This window comes from Podarcis raffonei, chromosome 1 (assembly GCF_027172205.1).
Source record: "Podarcis raffonei isolate rPodRaf1 chromosome 1, rPodRaf1.pri, whole genome shotgun sequence".
Lineage (NCBI taxonomy): Eukaryota > Metazoa > Chordata > Lepidosauria > Squamata > Lacertidae > Podarcis > Podarcis raffonei.
Window position 1 is genome coordinate 4,173,183 of NC_070602.1, and position 18,977 is coordinate 4,192,159.

Sequence of the window (18,977 nt, forward strand, 5' to 3'; positions counted from 1 at the left end):
TCTGCAGAAGTTTTAATGGAAGTTACCCATTTAGCCCTGCTGCCTGTGATGTAAGGATTTCATCCTCTTTAGATTATGGAGCATACCTGTTAAACTTTCCTGTCCTAGCACAGGGGTTCTTTCCTTTTCCCCATATCTTTCCAGCAAGCAACTTAAATGCCAACTGAGCAGTGTTAAGTGGGACTCATTCTTGTCTCGGGCATTGGGCCAGATAGATCAGTGCAAAGTGCTGGGGTCTCTTAGAGAGGCCCAGGCAAGGAGAAACAAGCAAAGTGCAGCGGAAATCAAGTCATTACCTATCGACTTGCAGCAGAGTTAATCAAAAGAAAAATGACAGAGAGGTGCAGAGACATCAACATAATACCTAAATAATGTGGGGTATGGGGAGCTCACCATATAGTTTTCCTCTTGTTGAGTTATCTGAGGCACAAAAACTGGATGATGTGGCAAGATGATAAGGAACTCCAGGCATCCATGGGCAGACCTTGGTAATATAGCGCCCTGAGCGAAGCCAAAATGTGATCCCCCTCCCCCACAAGCCCTTGCACTGCTTTCCCCAAGCTGGGTAAGCGAGCTTTGGGAAGAAAGCGCAAGGGCTCTGGCAGAATCCTAGAGCCCTCCCACCTCCTTCCCAAAGCAGGGCAAGCACTTACCAGGCTTTGAGAAGGCGGGCACCCCTTTGACTTGGCACCCAGTGGGGGGAGGGACTAGTTGTGCTACCCTAAATCAGGCACTGAATCATTCACCCAGTTCATCGGTTCGCTGCTGAGTTTCAATAGTTTGTTCTTTATCAGAGGATACAATTTAAATGCAGGCACATGCTTTCCTGAAGACTCATTCGAAATGATCCCTGCTCTTTCTGTTGCTGTAAAGTTACTGCCTCCACTGGGAAGACTCATCTCAGACACTGAGAACTCTTCCTACAGAAGCATGTGCATATTTGGACAGATGGGGAAAGGAAATTAGCTGTTGGCTAAGCAAAGCTCTGCATGCAACTCTGGAATGCCTTTGTCTTGAAATGCAAGAGCCATTGGAATCTGTGTCCATTCAGTTCTGCAAGTTTGAGGAATGCCCATTCCAGTAAAGGCAGGATTCTATTGGCCTGAGCTTCTGATTCCTCAGCAGCTGAAAGAGAAGGAGCTGCGTATGGTGCCCAAGGGCAGAGGGGTGGATTGGAAGTCATTTATAGCTTTGGAGGCACAGCTGCCATTCTCTGTTGCAAAGCAAGGTTCACTCTCTTACAGACAGTCATCAGCTGTGGGGGGCTGACCTCAGTCTGGAATGGTCTACTTTTTTTGCTAGATTCCCACATGAGTCCTTCTCAGGCATTAATGCCTGAAGAGGAAATATCAGTGTGTTGGGGGCATGGAGTGCAACATGCTAGCCGACCCCCAAGGTTTGCATCCCTGCCCACTTATCCCAGACATTTCCATGCTGAGCAGAGAAGTTCCAAAGGGGCTCTCAGTTGAGCAGAGACTTCTACAGCTGCAGACAGAAGGCCCACTTCAAACCCTCCTTGCCCCAATGAAGAAGGACTGAGACTAAATTAGTAGGGCTGGGTCGCATGGGACCACCACATGGACCTTCTACACACAATGAGATTTTCCCCTTAGGCACATCACCTGAACAGGCCATGATCTTGTTTTAAAAGGCAAGAGAGAATATTTTAACATGGACTCGGTATGCATAAATAAAATTATTCTGAGCCTATGCAGTTCCCCCGGGTCATGTGGCCAGCATGACTAAGCCGCTTCTGGCGAACCAGAGCAGCGCACGGAAATGCCGTTTACCTTCCTGCTGGAGTGGTACCTATTTATCTAATTGCACGTGCTTTCAAACTGCTAGGTTGGCAGGAGCTGGGACCGAACAGGAGCTCACCCCGTTGCAGGGATTTGAACCGCCGACCTTCTGATCGGCAAGCCCTAGGCTCAGTGGTATGAATATAATACTGTACTGCACTGGAAAGTTAAATAGGAGACTGTCTTTCTTGTTTGAAAGCATCTGAAGAAAACCAGACCATTTAGCCTCTCCAAAGATCTAAAACAACAGTTTTCTAGCTGGCCATCCATAGCTAGAAAGTCCATGGAAATTTTGTTGCTATAATTGTTTTTTTAATTGAATCAGGTCTTTTCTTGTTCTTCCTCCTCAAGCAAGGATACTGCCTTTTTGAAGCAACCCTGCAACCATTTTAATAAGCTGAATCGCTGTCCCCAAAGCATTTCCCCTCCTAGTACTGATTCTTGTTTCTGGCACATGAAACACACAATGGCTGATGTCTTGTTTTCAGGGTGACATCACTTCGATCCCGGAGCTTGCCGACTTCATTAAAGTCTTCAAGTAAGTATTGGCTGGAAATCCTGGGAGTGCAGCAAAGATCAGCGAACCTTAATGATAAAAATTGCAATGCTTCTTTCCTAGAATCTCTAGGGGCTCCCTCGGCTTGGCTTTGAAACCTGAAGCAGCTTCTACCACATATACTTAGGAAGTAGTTTTTTTTTTCAATGTTACAGATGGCTTAAACATCTTATGCACTCAGCCCCTGGATTTATTTTCACTGCCAGGCCAGGGCTTGACAACTAAGTATGTTTGAGTACGTTTATTATCCATCTATGTGCTCATGAAGTCCAACACAGGTACTGGAGTAATATTTCAAGCTATGCAATTATAACTGCAGCTAATCTCTGCACGCTGATTAGGTTCACATACTGTACTTGCGTACTTCACTTTGGGAAATTAAGTGATTTGAAGTGTATGAAAACATCAGTTGTGGTGATTAATTTGGTACCTGCAATCCATCCCTCAGTGCTAAATAAATAATGCCAGAATTATACATATGTCTGTGCGTGAAGTGACCCATTGTTCGAATTTATGGGTTGAATCCAGTGCTGGTCCTACTCAGAGTAGACCCATTTGAATTAATGGCTCTCAATGAGTCATTTCCATTCATTTCACTGGGTCTGCTCTAAATTGGGAATAGCACTGGATGCAGCCAATGGCTTCCATATTGGAGGATAAGAACTGCAGAATGGTTTGAGACCCAGCATCTTACGTTTCGATATTAAAACTGGTTCAGGTCCTTTACTACTCCTTAGATCAGTAGCTGGTGCTGAAATGTTTTCTGTGATGGAGTTCACCCTGGCAGCCATCCCAGCTGTCCTAAAATTAGGGACTGTTGCGTAGCTTGAAATATCACTCCAGTACCTTCCTTGGACTTCATGAGCACATAGATGGATAATAAACAAGCTTGATTCCAGCCAGTTTGCTCTATTTAAGCTGCCAGAAAACACCAGCTTTAGGCTAGCTGTGCTATTCTTTAGTCAGATTTATTTTGATTTTTAAATAAGGCTTTTTATTTGGAGGGGGGGAGGAAGAGTATTATCTTGGATCAGGGCATGTGGAAACTGGAAACAGTTGTGTCTGGACTTTGACTAATGTCTTGGCAGCCTTAGTCGTCTATTGCAAGCTAATACCCACCATACTCTGGACATGACAGGAATTCAGGAATTGGTTATATGTGTAATATAGCAAGGTATGTAGAGGAAGTGGAGAACAGTTGTTTGCCAGGCAACACATTAAAACGTGGGCTGCTTTCTGGGCTATCAGTGGTCCCTAGGAAGTCCTAGTCATTCTTGCAGTGAGTTATAGGTAGCTGGTTCCCCATCCCCACCCCGATTCTTTTCATATTGTGGGGTGGGGAGACGCTGAACTGCCTTTCCCTTTCGTTTCCTGGGCATTTCCTTTCGTTGTAAACACCACCAGGCAACCTGAGACGTATCAGAGAGCTGCAGTTTTAAAGTGGAAGCCAGCGTGGCGCTGGCAGAACGTTGGATTTAGATGACGAGGGGAACCCAGCTTCAAATGGCCCCTTCTCTGTGAAACTTGCTGGGTGATGTGGCAAGTTGTATGTTCTCTGCTAAACTTAGCCCTCAGGGTTGTTGCAAGGCTATAACTTTTGAGTACAATGCCCTAGAAAAAGAAAAAAGAGTGCGCTTAAAATCTGGCCTTTTGTTTTTGTTTTTAGTGAGCAGCAGGATTCAGAAGAAAAAAATATCAGGCTGGGTCCACTGTAGATTTCTCAGAAGACCAGGAAGTGTGTATTTGGGGCATGTGGAATGGGCGATCCTTCTTGCAAATGGCCAAAAGGCCAGCATGGGGATGAAGCAGGACCTTGTTTGGTGCTAAAACTTAAAGCTGCACTGGAGAGCAGGAACTGGAGGCAAATGCCTATGCCTCTGTTGAATCACAAGCGCATTAAGAATAAACAGCAGCAACAGCAGCTGGCAAACATCCTGCCTTCCAAGAAACCTATCCACGTTGATTTATTACTCAAGCAGTTTCTGCACAACTGCAGCAGGGTTCTGGAATCTGCTGCTGCTTTGCTTAGAGTGCTCTGGTTTGTGAGGGGCCTAGTCATTGCCAGCCCATGCAGATTACAAAAAGACCACAGCTGAGTTGCACCACATATTACAGGATAGGATTCATCAACCCGGTGCTCCTCTGCTCTTTCTGGACTACAGCTCCCATTTGCCCCAGCCAGCATGGCTGTTGGGATTTGCAGTCCAAAATAGCTGAGGGGTATCCGGTTGATGGAGCCTGGAAAATGCAGTTCAACACCTGACTATAGCTATGCATTGCAGGGGAAGTTCAGTAACTGCAGATATAGAGGTATTTGCTTGCTTGCTTGCCCCAGTCACTCTGGGCAGCTGCCAACAAAAAATAGTAAAAACACAACACAACATCACACACTATGACTTAGAATTGCAGAGACTTGTAGCGTTGGAGGCGACCCCAAGGGTCATCTTGTCGTCTTTTGTGTGAGCCTGTACCTTCACACGTTCACACTGAGGCTTATGCTGATGAGTTCCCCTCCAAAAAATAAAATAAAGAAGGTGGGTAGAAAAGAATATCAAGTCAATGGGGTAGCCGCATGGTTGACCATTCATATGGAAGCCCCAGTTGGCATGGGATGGTTATCTGTATGTAAGCAGGCAAGCTCATACCATTCCTCTATCACATAATTCAGCATTGGTTCCTGATGAAAATATGAGCCAAGGCAATGTGTCCCTTTTGTATACAATAAGCCTGCAACTTAGCCAGGGGTTCCATTCTGGGGATTGTGCCTAAAACCAAAATTGCTCATACTCAAAACATATTGGGTTCAATGGTGAGTGGCCAAAGTTGTTTTTTTCTGAGACCCTCCTCCATTTTTTGTTCTTGTTTGTTGCTGTGTGCATAAAGCTGAATAAAGCACATAAAGTGAAATGCACGTAGGCTGCGGGCTTTCTGTAATCTTCACAGGAATGGTGGGAACCATTATACATGGTTAGGCGGAGGTTATTCTGCCACCATTTCAGATTTAGTTTCTGGAGATCACTCTTGGACTTGAGTTGCATGTGATACATGCTGGGTGCAAACGTGGTTTCCCCCTCATATTCATATTAATTGCTAACAGGCCAAAGAAGCTGACGCTGAAGGGTTACAAGCAGTACTGGTGCACCTTCAAAGACACATCTATTTCCTGTTACAAGAGCAAAGAAGAATCCAGTGGGACTCCGGCTCACCAGATGAACTTGAGAGGTAAGAAAAGGCAAGCAGGGTTTTTCTAAAATAGTTTTTCGATTGGATTTTTAAAGAGAATTGAGGAATATAGTCAAACAAAACAGAAAACACCATAATAAAACAAAGCAATGCTTTCTGTGTGTACATTTATAGCGAGGGGTGTGTGGATATTGGGATGTGGCTGGCAGTCAGGGAATACATGCAATTTTGGTATAAAGGTAAAGGTAAAGGTACCCCTGCCCGTACGGGCCAGTCTTGACAGACTCTGGGGTTGTGCGCCCATCTCACTTAAGAGGCCAGGGGCCAGCGCTGTCTGGAGACACTTCCAGGTCACGTGGCCAGTGTGACATCGCTGCTCTGGCGAGCCAGAGCCGCACACGGAAGCGCCGTTTACCTTCCCGCTAGTAAGCGGTCCCTATTTATCTACTTGTACCCGGGGGTGCTTTCGAACTGCTAGGTTGGCAGGCGCTGGGACTGAGCAATGGGAGCGCACCCCGCCGCGGGGATTCGAACCGCCAACCTTTCGATCGGCAAGCCCTAGGCACTGAGGCTTTTACCCACAGCGCCACCCGCGTCCCCCGTAATTTTGGTATACCTCTTCCCATTTCACCTCCAGTGCTGCATTCGTGGTTCATTTGTTTGTTTTTAAATTCTGCAGCACTTAAATAAAAGTGATCAAGGTGTCTTTGCTTGCTACTTAGATGGGCAGAAGAACCCTGGTCCTAGCAAGGGCATAAACCTTCCTTTTTGCTTGTCATGCAATATCATCCCACTGGGAGATCATTTAGCAGCTGCTTCACCCCTCTGTCATGCCATACTGTTTTGTTGGAGGCAGGGAAGAGGCCGTCCTGAAGGCTGTCAGAACTGATGAAAAGCTACGTTGGCCATTGTGCCACATTAATAACTTTTAGAGGGTTTAGTTGGCTCATGGAGTAGAATAGCATGGCTGTGTCCCCATTTCCCAGGCAGATGATGCTACTGCTTTATCTGCCACAAACAAGCCCTTGTATGTGTGGCTGTGACAAGCAGAGTCCCTACAGAATGTTCTGCTGCTGGTCTGAAAGCAAGACTTCATTCTGCATAAGTAAATTAGAGAGAGAGAGACTTTAGCTGTTCTTATTTCTATCTCTGTCAGGAAAAGGGGGAATAATAATCATAATCATAATGCAACATGTATGCTCCCAAATTAACTACGTAAAGGGTAAAGCAAATTGCAATGAGGAGCTTTTAGAAGACATGAGAAAAAAACAAACTTTTTGAGAAACAAAATCAGTGCTACTTTGTCTAATCAAAACTAAGCTATTTTATTATCTAATAGCATTTCCTGGTTTTAAGCATCCCCCCCCCATCCCTTTTAGTATGCAGCGACATTTATTCAGATAACATTTGCAAGGAATTTCTGCTGCATCTGACATTCCTAAGGCTACCAGCTCTGCTTGTATTCAGCAGTAAAGTATTCCAGCTTGGAGGGTTGTGAAACAGGCATGGCTGACATCCTTTTTTAAAAAAAAAAGCCTTTGAGGCAGAAACGGGGAGAGGCTGCCAAATGACCTCAGACTATAGCTACGAGGATGTGTTCTGGGGAAGGGAAGCCTGGAATACCTTTTTGGGAGCTTTGGAACAAAGCTGCTGCTGCTGACTGAATTTTAAAAGAATTCTTTAGGTGGAGCTGAAAAAGGACTAAAATTGCATTCACTGCTTCCAAGAAAAGCGATTCCTTTTAAGAATCACACCGCTTCCCTCTCTAGAGGAGGGTTGTGTTAAAAGCTGCAGCCCTGAAGAATGTGCCCACATTCATCAAGATCCACCTGCACATTGGGGTATTCTCACAATTTCAGTAGTGTACACCCCCCCAAGCACCGATTAAAACAGTGTTTTAAGTTCTCAGATTTGAACATTAGCAATAGCAGAGAAAATTGCACATAAAATCCAGGGTACGCAAGAAAAACTACAAGCGTTTTACGCCACCTGGCAGAACTTTATTCCATATGCATCCAGCAAAGACTTACGAAAAAGACACAACAACAGCAGCTGTGGACATTTGGCAACTTTAATGTATGCAGCTGGAACTTTTTGTGGCTTGAAGAAGTCATGGTGTACCTTGTATATATATATTGCATTGGTCCTTTTGCTGTATTTCTCCCCTTCCCTTTCCTGTGTTTTTGTACTGTATTCTTTTTCTTTTGGATAAATAAAATTAAAAATAAGCAAACCTCACTTTTGAGATGAAAAGGTGGGGGTAGGATATCCACGTCAGAGACTGGAGTGTCCAAGCAGGCTCACCTGCCCAACCCCATTTCCTTCACATGTGATCGAATAGTAGGCCATTCTTACAAATATTAGGCCATTATTATGAATAAGGGTAAAGGGACCCCTGACTATTAAGTCCAGTCGCGGATGACTCTGGGGTTGTGGCGCTCATCTCGCTTTACTGGCTGAGGGAGCCGGCGTTTGTCCGCAGACAGTTTTTCCGTGTCATGTGGCCAGCATGACTAAGCTGCTTCTGGCGAAACCAGAGCAGCACACGGAAACGCCGTTTACTTTCCTGCTGGAGGGATACCTATTTATCTCATTGCACGTTGACATGCTTTCGAACTGCTAGGTTGGCAGGAGCAGGGACCGAGCAACGGGAGCTCACCTCGTCGCAGGGATTTGAACCACTGACCTTCTGATCGGCAAGCCCTAGGCTCTGTGGTTTAGACCACAGCGCCACCCGCGTCCCATATTATTATGAATAGTAGGCCATTATTATTTTCCTCTGTGCTTTCCATCCTGCCTCAGTTTCATTCACAGCTGCCTCTGTGTCCAAATGGGAATCCAGGAACGAGTTGTTCCATCCCTTTCCGTGATCCTTATCTGCTAATAGTGAACCCAAAACCAGACTACTTCCTGCATCGTGTAGTATAACACATCTTATCTACACCCACACCCTTATGCAGAGTATAAAACCTTGCTCTTTTTTATTGTAGGGTGTGAGGTGACTCCTGATGTCAACATCTCCGGCCAGAAGTTCAACATCAAACTTCTGATCCCCGTGGCTGAAGGCATGAATGAAATTTGGCTCCGTTGTGATAACGTAAGTTTGCATCGTGGGGATTTGTCACAGGGCAGCTACTGCACATGCTTATTTGTGAAGAGTGAGTAGGGGGTGCGCGCTGCAGGGCTCTCCTGGGAACCACAAAATTATGGGACTGGCTGGCCCTGCGTATGGAGCCTTATGGACTTGGAGGCAGTGTTACCAAGGGTACTGTAGCACCCAGTTTATTTTATGTGCGGGTTGCTTGCAGGTGCATTTGTTTCTTTGAACCAACTGAAAACAGACAGCTGAAACACCAAAACAGCAGTGCCCTTGAGAATCAGTCAGTATCCAAAGCCCATCTGAACAGAGTGGTTTTGTCTGTGGGCCTTTGAGGGAAGGGGTTAAGCAGGCCTCCTCAAGAGAGGGAGTTCCAGAACCTAGACACCACCAACAATGAGGCCCTGTCCTCAGTGGCAGGCCACAAGACCAGAGCCTCCCACAGAAGTTTTTAAAAGGTGGGAAGAATCATGGGAAACAGGCGGTCCTTCAGATAGCCTGGGTCCAAGCTCTGTAAAGTGTTTAAGGTGACAAATGAGCACTGTGTGGCTGCCATCAAAAACCTGAGGACATTTCTCAGTGCTAACCCCATCCCTGGCAGCAAGAGCCAGTGAAGTGAAACAGTGGCAAAAGCAATTTTTTTCTCAATTTCAAAGAAGAAGTAACTAAAGGTGGCCTATTTTCAGCTGCACATTTAGTGGAACTCTTTGGTCCATATCCCGTAGTAGTTTGCAAATTGTGTACTAAAGGATTCATATTTAACTATATACCTCGGGATAGTTGCACCAGCCCCTAGTTAACGATTTCACCTCAGCCATGAACTGTGCTGGGTGGCCATAAACAAGCCACCAATTTTATATATGCGTCTCTCCCACCCGCAACCCACAATATGGAGGTGAAAATACAGGGTTGCAAAGATGCACAGATGCTGTGTTTGGATTCAGCATTCACTGGGATTGACACTTAATTCCAGCACAACTTTACAGAACAGAATGCCACAATATTTCTGCAAGATGAGCCCTTTTGTCTCCTTTCTTATGGTTGGTTATCCTGCCAATGCATTTGGTGTTAAGTTTGGCTTACCATGTATGTACCGAGAATGTCAGGTCTGGAATTGTCAGAACCAGAATGAAATGAAGCAAAGGCTGCAGTCTAATGGGCACCTCCTTTTCCTTTCAAACTGTAGGAGAAGCAGTATGCACACTGGATGGCAGCTTGCCGGCTAGCCTCCAAGGGCAAAACCATGGCCGACAGTTCATACAACTTGGAAGTTCAGAACATCTTGTCTTTTCTGAAAATGCAGCATCTGAACCCAGACCCACAGATAATTGCTGAGCAGGTCACCACGGACATCAACCCTGAATGTCTGGTTTCCCCTCGATACCTGAAGAAGTATAAAAACAAGCAGGTACTTAACTTTGGAGTCTTATTTTGCTGGAGCCTTTGTCCAGAAAACAAGGTGGGTGGATTTCCAAATATGCCCAAAGGATCGTTTCCTCCCCTTTGGACCCGCTTCCTTATGCTGGCCAGCTCAATATTGGACATAAGATTGTAAGGTCACTGGGGGCAACACTCTCTCCTTCGCTGTGTTATTGTGAAGCCAAGCATTGTGTGCACTGAGGACACTGAAAAGTCTAGGTGGTTTTTTTTAAAAATGGTTTAAAAAGACTGTGTTTCCTATCTGCTGTTTCCTTAATACACCTTTAAAGATGGAGTGGGGAGTCTGCTCCGTAATTACAATACGGTCATTCCAGATTCATTAACATGGTGTCCAGAGGTGTGTGATCTGTTTGTCAACTTCCCTGTGCTTTGGAGAGTGGTCGTGCCTGTTTCCACTAGTGGGAATTGTTCAGTTGCTTGAGAAGTTTTGGGTGGTGAGCATGTAACTTCACACGTTCAGTTCAGGCTGTCTGCCTCTGCTGTGTTTTTCTCTTGTTCCTTCCACTCTGCCCACTCCAGACCAGAATTTAAGAAATCTCTCTCCACCTGTAGTGTCTGTCCTACCAGTTTCAGGTAGGTAGCTGTGTTGGTCTGACGCAGTCGAAATAAAATAAATAAATTGTCCAGTAGCACCTTAGAGACCAACTAAGTTTGTTCTAGGTATAGAAGTGTGCATGCACATGAAAGCTTATACCCAGAACAAACATAGTTGGTCTGTAAGGTGCTACTGGACAATTTTTTAATTTTTTTGTCCTACCAGTGGAAATAGTATTGTTTGCATTTCCCTTTAAGGAGGCTATTTGAACACTCCCCTCCCCCTGCCCCAGAAAGAGCAGTTCACCCTCCCTCTTTCTACTTCCACTCCCTCGTGACTTTTTACAGAGTACCTCTTAATTATTTTCTTATTGATTTTCAACAAAATATGAACAGGGCATTAAGTTTACCCCCATTTCCACCCCTCCCCCCAAACAGAAGATTTAGCGTGCCTGATTTTGCCATAAACCTATGCGCGTAGTCAGTGGGCACCAGTTCATTCAAATGTTTTATATTATAAAGGGGTGCTGTATTTCAGGGGAATCATCAGATGAGTTTTTCAAGGCATGAACTCTTCCCGTCCATTTTTCAGATAAGGCCATACATTCTGTCCCCAACCTGTGATATGCAGTAGGTGTTCAAGTCCTCTCCCATTCTGTGCTAGGAGTAGCCATGCTGCCACCAGGAAAAGAAAGTGATGAGCTCATTATAACATAAATTGAGCTGATCTTCCTTAAATATTGTTAGTAAACCCAGACTTGCATTATATTGCGCATTCTGATTTGTATGGAATTGTCCTACCAACTGCATTGCATCCTCTCCCAACACCATGGTGAAGATGTTTTGTCTATGTAACTGATTCTTAAAGCAGTTAATTGCCATCTATAAATTTACTTAAAAGCTACCTCTTAATATTTGATGGCTTTAAAAACAATTAGGATGTTTCATTAATGCTGCTTAATTGTGGCTTTGATCTGAGATTAATCATTTAAATCTGCAAAGCAAACAATCTTAATTTGTTTTGTTCAGGCTGTTGTTAAAAAGTGACCAAACTTGGGAATTTGCTGAATGAAGGATTTGGTTATCCTGAGCAGCGCTACCTGGAAATTTGATTCATCCAGCACAGTAAAACAAAACAAAAAATATTTTTTTGCCAATCTATTTCCACTTAAACAAGTTTGACCCCATGGAGGTTGATAGAATCAAGTGATCTGAAGTGGAAATAAGTAGTTCATAACTGGCATAGTCAGGTCTAGAATGAAAGCTATGGCTGGCAGAGTAAATCAGCACTAGGATTTGGTTTAGCTCAGTTTACAAAGTCGCCTTCTGACAATGCTTGGGCTGCCTTACAAACTCTGTTTCTTAAAGGTTTGGTGGGGAAAACACAGGAATTGAATGAATTCAACAAAACGTTTTTGTTGAATTCATATATTCAATTCCTGTGTTTTCCCCACCAAAGCCAAACTGGCTTCAGAGTGTTTAGTAGCATTATAAGTTGTGTCCTGCGATAACTGAAATGAGCACCAAAACATGTGACTCAGTGCTGCTGCAGTCATGTGTAAGTTTTGGTGTAACTCCTTGATTAGCACTTGTGACTATTAATGTTTGTGTGCCACTATATAATTGCTCTTTGGTGTCCTAGCAAAACGGGGGGCGTTGAGCAGTGTATCCATTTACTCATTTATTTAGACCATTTCCATACCACTTAATACCTCTATAAGCGGTGCACAGAAAATTAAAACGTGCTGTGGTCCTAGTACATCTTCTGTGGTGGGTTTTTTCCCCATTTCAACTTTAAATGCTTGACATTCCTACCACTGGGAGGGAACACTTCCAAGAAGTGTGTTGTGCTTTTGGAGCTCTCAGCTATGCATGATTCAGAAGAGGGTGTACAGGGCAGCTTCCCTTTCCCCAACCTGCTGCCCTCCAGATGTTTTCAACTACAACTCCCATCAATCCCAGCTGGCACAGTTACACTGATGGGAATTGTACAAAACATCTGGAAGACACCAGGTTGGAGGTGGTTAGGATTAAGGTAACAGAAAGCGTGGGGGTGGGTTGCAGACAGCCTGTTTATTACTTGGGCACTGCAGCAGAAGTTTTTATAATGTTCACTTGGAGGATTTTTTTTTAAAATTTAATTAGAGAGGAAAGTTCCTTACTGTTCTTGAATTGCAGGGACAGCCTCTGTGTGCCAAAGAGGGGAGATACCATCCAGAAAAACTGGGGGTGGGCAGATCCCTTCCTTTGGCACAGTGCTGACGACCTGTATAACTTTCGTTTATTCTCTGAAAGAGCCATTATACCCAGCATGGTGAGAGCGCATGTAATGAAATTATGATTTATTTGTTTTTAAAAATGATCTTTGAAGCATGCAAGAGGGCACAGACCGGGGCGGGGGGAGGAGAAACAACCCTTGCATTGATGTAGCTTGTGCATTAAGAAGTGATGTTGTGGGTAGCAGGAGAGGTGGGGGGCAGGATAAAGTGTACCCATTCTGACCATCAAAGGTTCCCTTGATGTGGAAATGGATTGAGTGGAGAAGCAGGAGGGGCTTCGGTTAAGGAAAGCCTGCTAGGGGTGTGGACTTGTGTTTTGTTAGCATTGCCTTCCTTGGATTGCTTAGATCTGGGAGGCTGCACAGGGATGTCGTGTGATGTGTTGTTGGTGGAACGAAGGAAATGCTGCCCTTGTGGAATTTGTAGAATGCAGGGAGTAAGTGGAGAGCAGGGAGGGCCTGCTGCTTCTGAAGCAGCAATCTGTTGATCTATGAATCTACAGCAGCCGTGGACTCGTCACATGCCAGGTCTCTTTCCACTGCTCTGAGCAGGACTGGTTTCCACTACGGAGCTCCACGCTTTACAGTGCGAAGTTCAGCTGCCACACTTGAAATAGGCTCTGGGAATCAAATTCTTAACAGGAATGTAGGAATCTGCCTTATATTGATTCAGACCATTGATCCATCTCACACAGTATTGCTGTCTGCACTGACTGGCAGCAGCTCCCCAGCATTTTAGGCAGGAAATCTGCCCCGCCCTGCCCTGCCCAGAGATGCTGGGGCCAAGGCTCTGCTACTGAACTGTCTCTTCTGCTGTCTGCTCTGACTGGCAACAGTTCTCCACACAGGACTCTCCCTGCCTGCCTGACTCTACCTGAGATTGCATTTCAACTGGAGATGCTGCCAGGTGTTGGGCCTCGGAAAGGGAGCCCTTTTCCCACGAGCCCTTTTGCAAAATGGAGGTAAGGGAAAGGTAAAGGGACCCCTGACCATTAGGTCCAGTCGTGGCCGACTCTGGGGTTGCGGCGCTCATCTCGCTTTATTGGCCAAGGGAACCTGCGTACAGCTTCCGGGTCATGTGGCCAGCATGACTAAGCCGCTTCTGGCAAACCAGAGCAGCGCACAGAAACGCCGTTTACCTTCCTGCCGAAGCATTACCTATTTATCTACTTGCACTTTGACATGCTTTTGAACTGCTAGGTTGGTAGGAGCAGGGACCGAGCAATGGGAGCTCACCCCGTTGCGGGGATTTGAACCGCCGACCTTCTGATCGGCAAGTCCTAGGCTCTGTGGTTTAACCCACAGCGCCACCCGCGTCCCTACAAAATAGAGGTAGTTCTTGGCAAAAAGACATCTGGTGAAAAGTGCCGACGGGGGTGCAGAGTTTCCCCCATATTTAGTTGAAATAGGATCTCTTCCTCTTACCTATAGAAGTTGTTGTTGCCATTCAGAATTCACATTGTGTGCCAGCTCACTGCTTCTGAGTGCTCAGTCAGGTGCAGTCCTCTGCCCTGGCCAACCACAGCAGAGAATATACAGACAGACTTGGTCGGGGGAAATGGAAGGGCTCCTTTTTGTGTGTGATGTTAGATCTGTGGTGGTTCACTCAAACATTCATATCATTCCATGATGCTGCAGCAACCCAGCGGTTAGTACTTGATGTTCTGGTGGCATTGCACTGCTTAAGTACTTCTAGGTTTCTTGGTAGTTTTGCAAGCAATTTTTCACTGTCTGCCAAATATAAGCTGTGCCTGAGTATTCCTGACTGCAGAAGAAGAGTGGAAACAGGAAACCCTCTTCCCATTTTACCTTTCCTTTCACATTTGCTAGAGGAGAGGAGCTGGTGCTCTCAAACTGCAGGTGGCCTCTTATTTCACTACAGCCGCCATGCCAGAAACATGCTGGAGATTGCTGCTTGTTTGCATGTGATTCGGGTAACTTGCATACATTCAGCAACTGAGCTGTACACACTCAAAGCAACAGTTCGTTATGCTGCAGTACTTGATTCTTTTTGCTCAGAAAACAAAAGTTCATTCCATGGATCTGGAGATCAGGAGCTGCAGAAAACACAGTTTAACTTGCGCTTCTTTTTTCTCGCTCTCCAGTCCGAGATGATAATCCTGCATTTTAATTTTGGTTTGCTGACTTGTTTGCCATTCCATTTTTCATCAACTCGGTCAGCTAAAAGCTTGCCTTAGAAGACAGGGTGAAAATCTTCCAAGATTCTGTGGGCTGTGGAAGGTCGTCCCATGGCTGAGTCTCCATTCTCTAGAACAACCTTCCGCAACCTGCCCCCCCCAGGTGCTTTGGACTGCCACCTGCCCCAGCCAGCCCTGGGTTGCTGCAGTCCAAAGTACCTGGGGAGCCCCGGTCTTGCTGCACTCCTTTTTGCTCCCTTCTTCATGCTTGTGCTCATTTCCTGCTGCTTTTCACCCCAGGACAGTTGTTCGTGGTGAAAGGTTTTGAGTTTTTGTTTTGTTTTAATTGATTTGAACTACAATTGTTGATAATTTGCACATTTTCCTCCCTTTGCTTTGTTGCCATATTTCTGATTTGCCTCTTTTTTTTCTGCTTCCTTTTCTTTTCTTCGCATTTGCCTTCTGCAGCCAGGCTATATAAGAGACTTGGTAAGTGACAGTAAACATAAAATAAATAAGCACTTAAAAGACTTTGCTGTGTTGTGAATATATGCTTAAAAGCAGGGAAGGGGCTCTCAGAGACGCGCTATAAGAAACGTAGCGTGTGTTGACTTGCAAGCGCTTCTGTGTGGTGTTATGCTATGTCACGGCATACGAGTAAACGAGACGCAACGGGCGGAGATTCCCCACCCTTCCATCTCTCCTGCTGCCTGCTTTCCTCTGGGACAAGGGTGGGCTGTGTTTTGTACGTGGCTACTCTTGTGTCTCCTCCTTTGCTTTCTGGCACTAACACCAGGAAATGCACTAGTAATGGCAGATCAATAAAGGGCTTAGATACCAGCAATAGTGAAATAGAGCCTCCGCATTCAGAGAAAGTGTAGCTCTAAAAGAAGCAGTCGACCGGAAGACAAAACAGGGAACTGTGGGCTTTCTGAATTGATGGCTTTCCATCGCTGGAAACAGGGCACTGGGCTGGATGGAAATTCTGATCTGGCAAGGATGCTCTAATGGTCACGCATTCTAGCTTAGGGGTGAGCACCTGCCAAGTCAATGAGCCGTGGAAAAAAGGAGACCTCTTAATGCAGCTGCTCTCGCTGATCCCTCTTGTGGCTTCTGGCTTCCAGGAGACAGGGAGAGAGTTATGGATAGGCAGCAACCCTGATGGTGCACTCTGTTCCCATAGGCCATTGCTTGCACAGAGCTCCTGCTGTCCCTTCTCTTCCTTAATAGTAGCAATAAATAAATCAAGTGTTTAAACAACTAGGTGCTGCACGGCCATTAAGAACAACGAAGCAGATGGCCATGCCTACAGGCTTATGGTCAAACAAATAAAATAAGAAACAAGGAAAATGAGAGACCGCGGAGGTGATGGAAAGTTAACACTTCCTGGCCAGACATTCATGACGTGCAGCTACCCATGGCGTTCCCAAGTGCGGTGACGAAATGTGCGTGCGCTCCCTTTTGGCTCTAGGCCCTTGCCAGCCCAGCTCTGAGCAAAGCACCTCCAATAGCTTTGTGGTGGCAGGCGGGTTGTAAGCGGAGAAAGCACTTTGCCAGTTGCCGCTGGTCACTTGAAGGCCTCCTTTGCTGCTCACTGCAAGTGAGCCGAAGATTTCACTGCTGCATCTAATGCCCCTCTGGATGAATGAAGAATGCATATTCTAGAACGGGGGAGGAAGAATGAGCAGCCTTGTTTCCTTCGCTCGGCATCCTCCCACACCAGCTTCTTCGGCAGCGCATTTGTGACCTTTGCTTTTGCTAACATGCTTGGTTTTTAAAAACTGCAAATCCTTCCAACGAAGACTTAACCGGGGGGGGGGGGGCAAGGAAGGGAAAGGGAACAAGAACCTCAGTGCGGGAGAGACAGAGCTCTGGTTCCTGGAAGTGTTGCCTGTTTTTTAAATCCAGAGGCTGCCTACTTTGTCCTCACTCTTTTTCCACATTCAGAGGGGTTAGAAAAAAACGTTTAGCCTTAAAAAAATAAAAAAAGGTAGCCGAGACAGCCGGGATATACTTGTCATTTTTCACTAGCTAATTAATTTGGGGGCATTTTTTTCTTACTTGCATGTAACTGATATTGCCCACCACCCATTTGCGGGTACGTATGAAACCATCCCTGGCCCATTTCTTCCTTTTTGGGGGAGGAAGAGAATCTGGCCCTGCACAATCCCAGGCGCCTTTGCGTCTCCCAAGACGTGCTCCCTTTCCCACCACTTGATAAATGGGTGCACAGCTGTTCCTGTGAATGTGCATCACGCAGAAAAACATCCCCAAAGATCAGTATTTACAAGATATTTGCAGGAGCACAGTTGCAAGTTTAAGTGCAGGCGAGAAACTGCAGGGGCATGTTGGGGTCATTTTAATAAACCTTCTCCTCTGTCCCCCCTCCCTTTGTACAGCTCTCTGCATTTTGTTCCCTTCTTGCCACTGTCAATGCAGAGTATCAACTCTCTGTGTTACCGCCCTACAGATCACGGCCCGGATCTTGGAGGCCCATCAGAACGTCGCCCAGATGAGTCTCATTGAAGCCAAAATGAGATTTATACAAGCTTGGCAGTCCCTCCCAGAGTTTGGCATCACACACTTCATTGCAAGGTCTGTGCAGTTATCCACCAAAAACATCAATTTGCAGATGAGAGATGGGAATGCGAGTTGGGTATTATGTTCTTCTTCAGTTACTGGGTTATGCTTACTCATTGCCCATAAGAACATGGAACTGGGAGCATAACAATATAAACCTTCTGCTCTTGAGTTGTCTCACTGGGATTTAGGCAGAAGGAAAGAGTGCTTTGCACAATCACGAATAAAGGTTTTCCCCACCCTGAAACTTACTGTATTTTTCACTCTATAAGACGCACCAGACCACAAGACGCACCTAGTTTTTGGAGGAGGAAATCAAGAAAAAAAATATTCTGAATCTCAGAAGCCAGAAAAACAAGAGGGATCGCTGCGCAGTGAAAGCAGCAATTCCTCTTGCTCTTCTGGCTTCTGGGATAGCTGCGCAGCCTGCATTCGCGCCATAAGACGCACACACATTTCCCCTTTTTAGGAGGGAAAAAGTGAGTCTTATAGAGCAAAAAATACGGTATTTTTCTATACTGCCTTTCCAAATTAAGTCACCGAAACCAATTCCTGGCAACGAAAACAGCTGAATAAAAAGCAATACAGAGCAGTAAAAATCTGTTAGACTGAATGTAAACATAGGACAGCATTTCCAAAGTGCTGGCGGGGGGAGGGGGGATGTACTGACCCACATGAAAACTGCTAGTGTACAGAAGATCCAAATCTGACAGATGAAACGGCTCCCAAAGTGCCCGCTCCTTACAGATATCTTTGCCTGCTGCATCTTGCCATTATTTTACTTCTCCAGATTTACCACCTTCATGGCCTCTTGTGGGCCACCTGATTCCGCCCTTCTTCTGCATTGGCTGTAACCGGGCCATTCAGTTGTTGCTCATACAGCGATGCTGAGTAATGGCCACCTCTTGAAGGAGGCTACCCGTTGTGCTTCTGCATGAGTCAGTGCAGAAGGCTTGCTTTGTTGCTTTCGGGAGCCATGCTTCATATAGTTGTAACTCATGACACAGTAAGTGCAGCAAACAGCCCAAGGAGGCAATTAGTACTTTCTCACCATTAGGCACTTTTGGAAAGAATGAGACATTGATGTAAAAGTGTTTATTTATACAACTTGGACACCTCAGGTTCCAAGGGGGCAAGAAGGAAGAACTTATTGGGATCGCCTACAACCGGCTGATACGGATGGATGCAAGCACCAGCGACGCTATCAAGACATGGCGGTTCAGCAACATGAAACAGTGGAACGTGAACTGGGAAATAAAAATGGTAAGCAAGGCATAGAGTTCTCTAGGCATGCGGAAGGTCAGCAGAGACACTATCACCATTCAGTGACACATGGCAGTCAGGCCAATAAACTTGCGATCTGAAGCAGAAC

The 18,977-nt window shown here is 45.6% G+C and overlaps 1 protein-coding gene across 5 annotated transcripts in view; it reads left to right on the top strand.

Moving 5' to 3' along the window:
* Positions 1–18,977, top strand: part of FERMT2 (FERM domain containing kindlin 2) — an 85,652-nt gene that overhangs the window by 63,948 nt on the left and 2,727 nt on the right. For 3 of the 5 annotated variants that reach the window (XM_053365611.1, XM_053365647.1, XM_053365629.1), the window contains 7 exons: positions 2,288–2,337; positions 5,453–5,577; positions 8,529–8,635; positions 9,822–10,043; positions 15,494–15,514; positions 17,496–17,620; positions 18,727–18,868. In XM_053365611.1, coding sequence (XP_053221586.1) covers positions 2,288–2,337; positions 5,453–5,577; positions 8,529–8,635; positions 9,822–10,043; positions 15,494–15,514; positions 17,496–17,620; positions 18,727–18,868 — 792 coding nt within the window. The remainder of the gene's footprint in view (positions 1–2,287; positions 2,338–5,452; positions 5,578–8,528; positions 8,636–9,821; positions 10,044–15,493; positions 15,515–17,495; positions 17,621–18,726; positions 18,869–18,977) is intronic. The other 2 variants (XM_053365619.1, XM_053365639.1) reach the window with 1 other exon arrangement.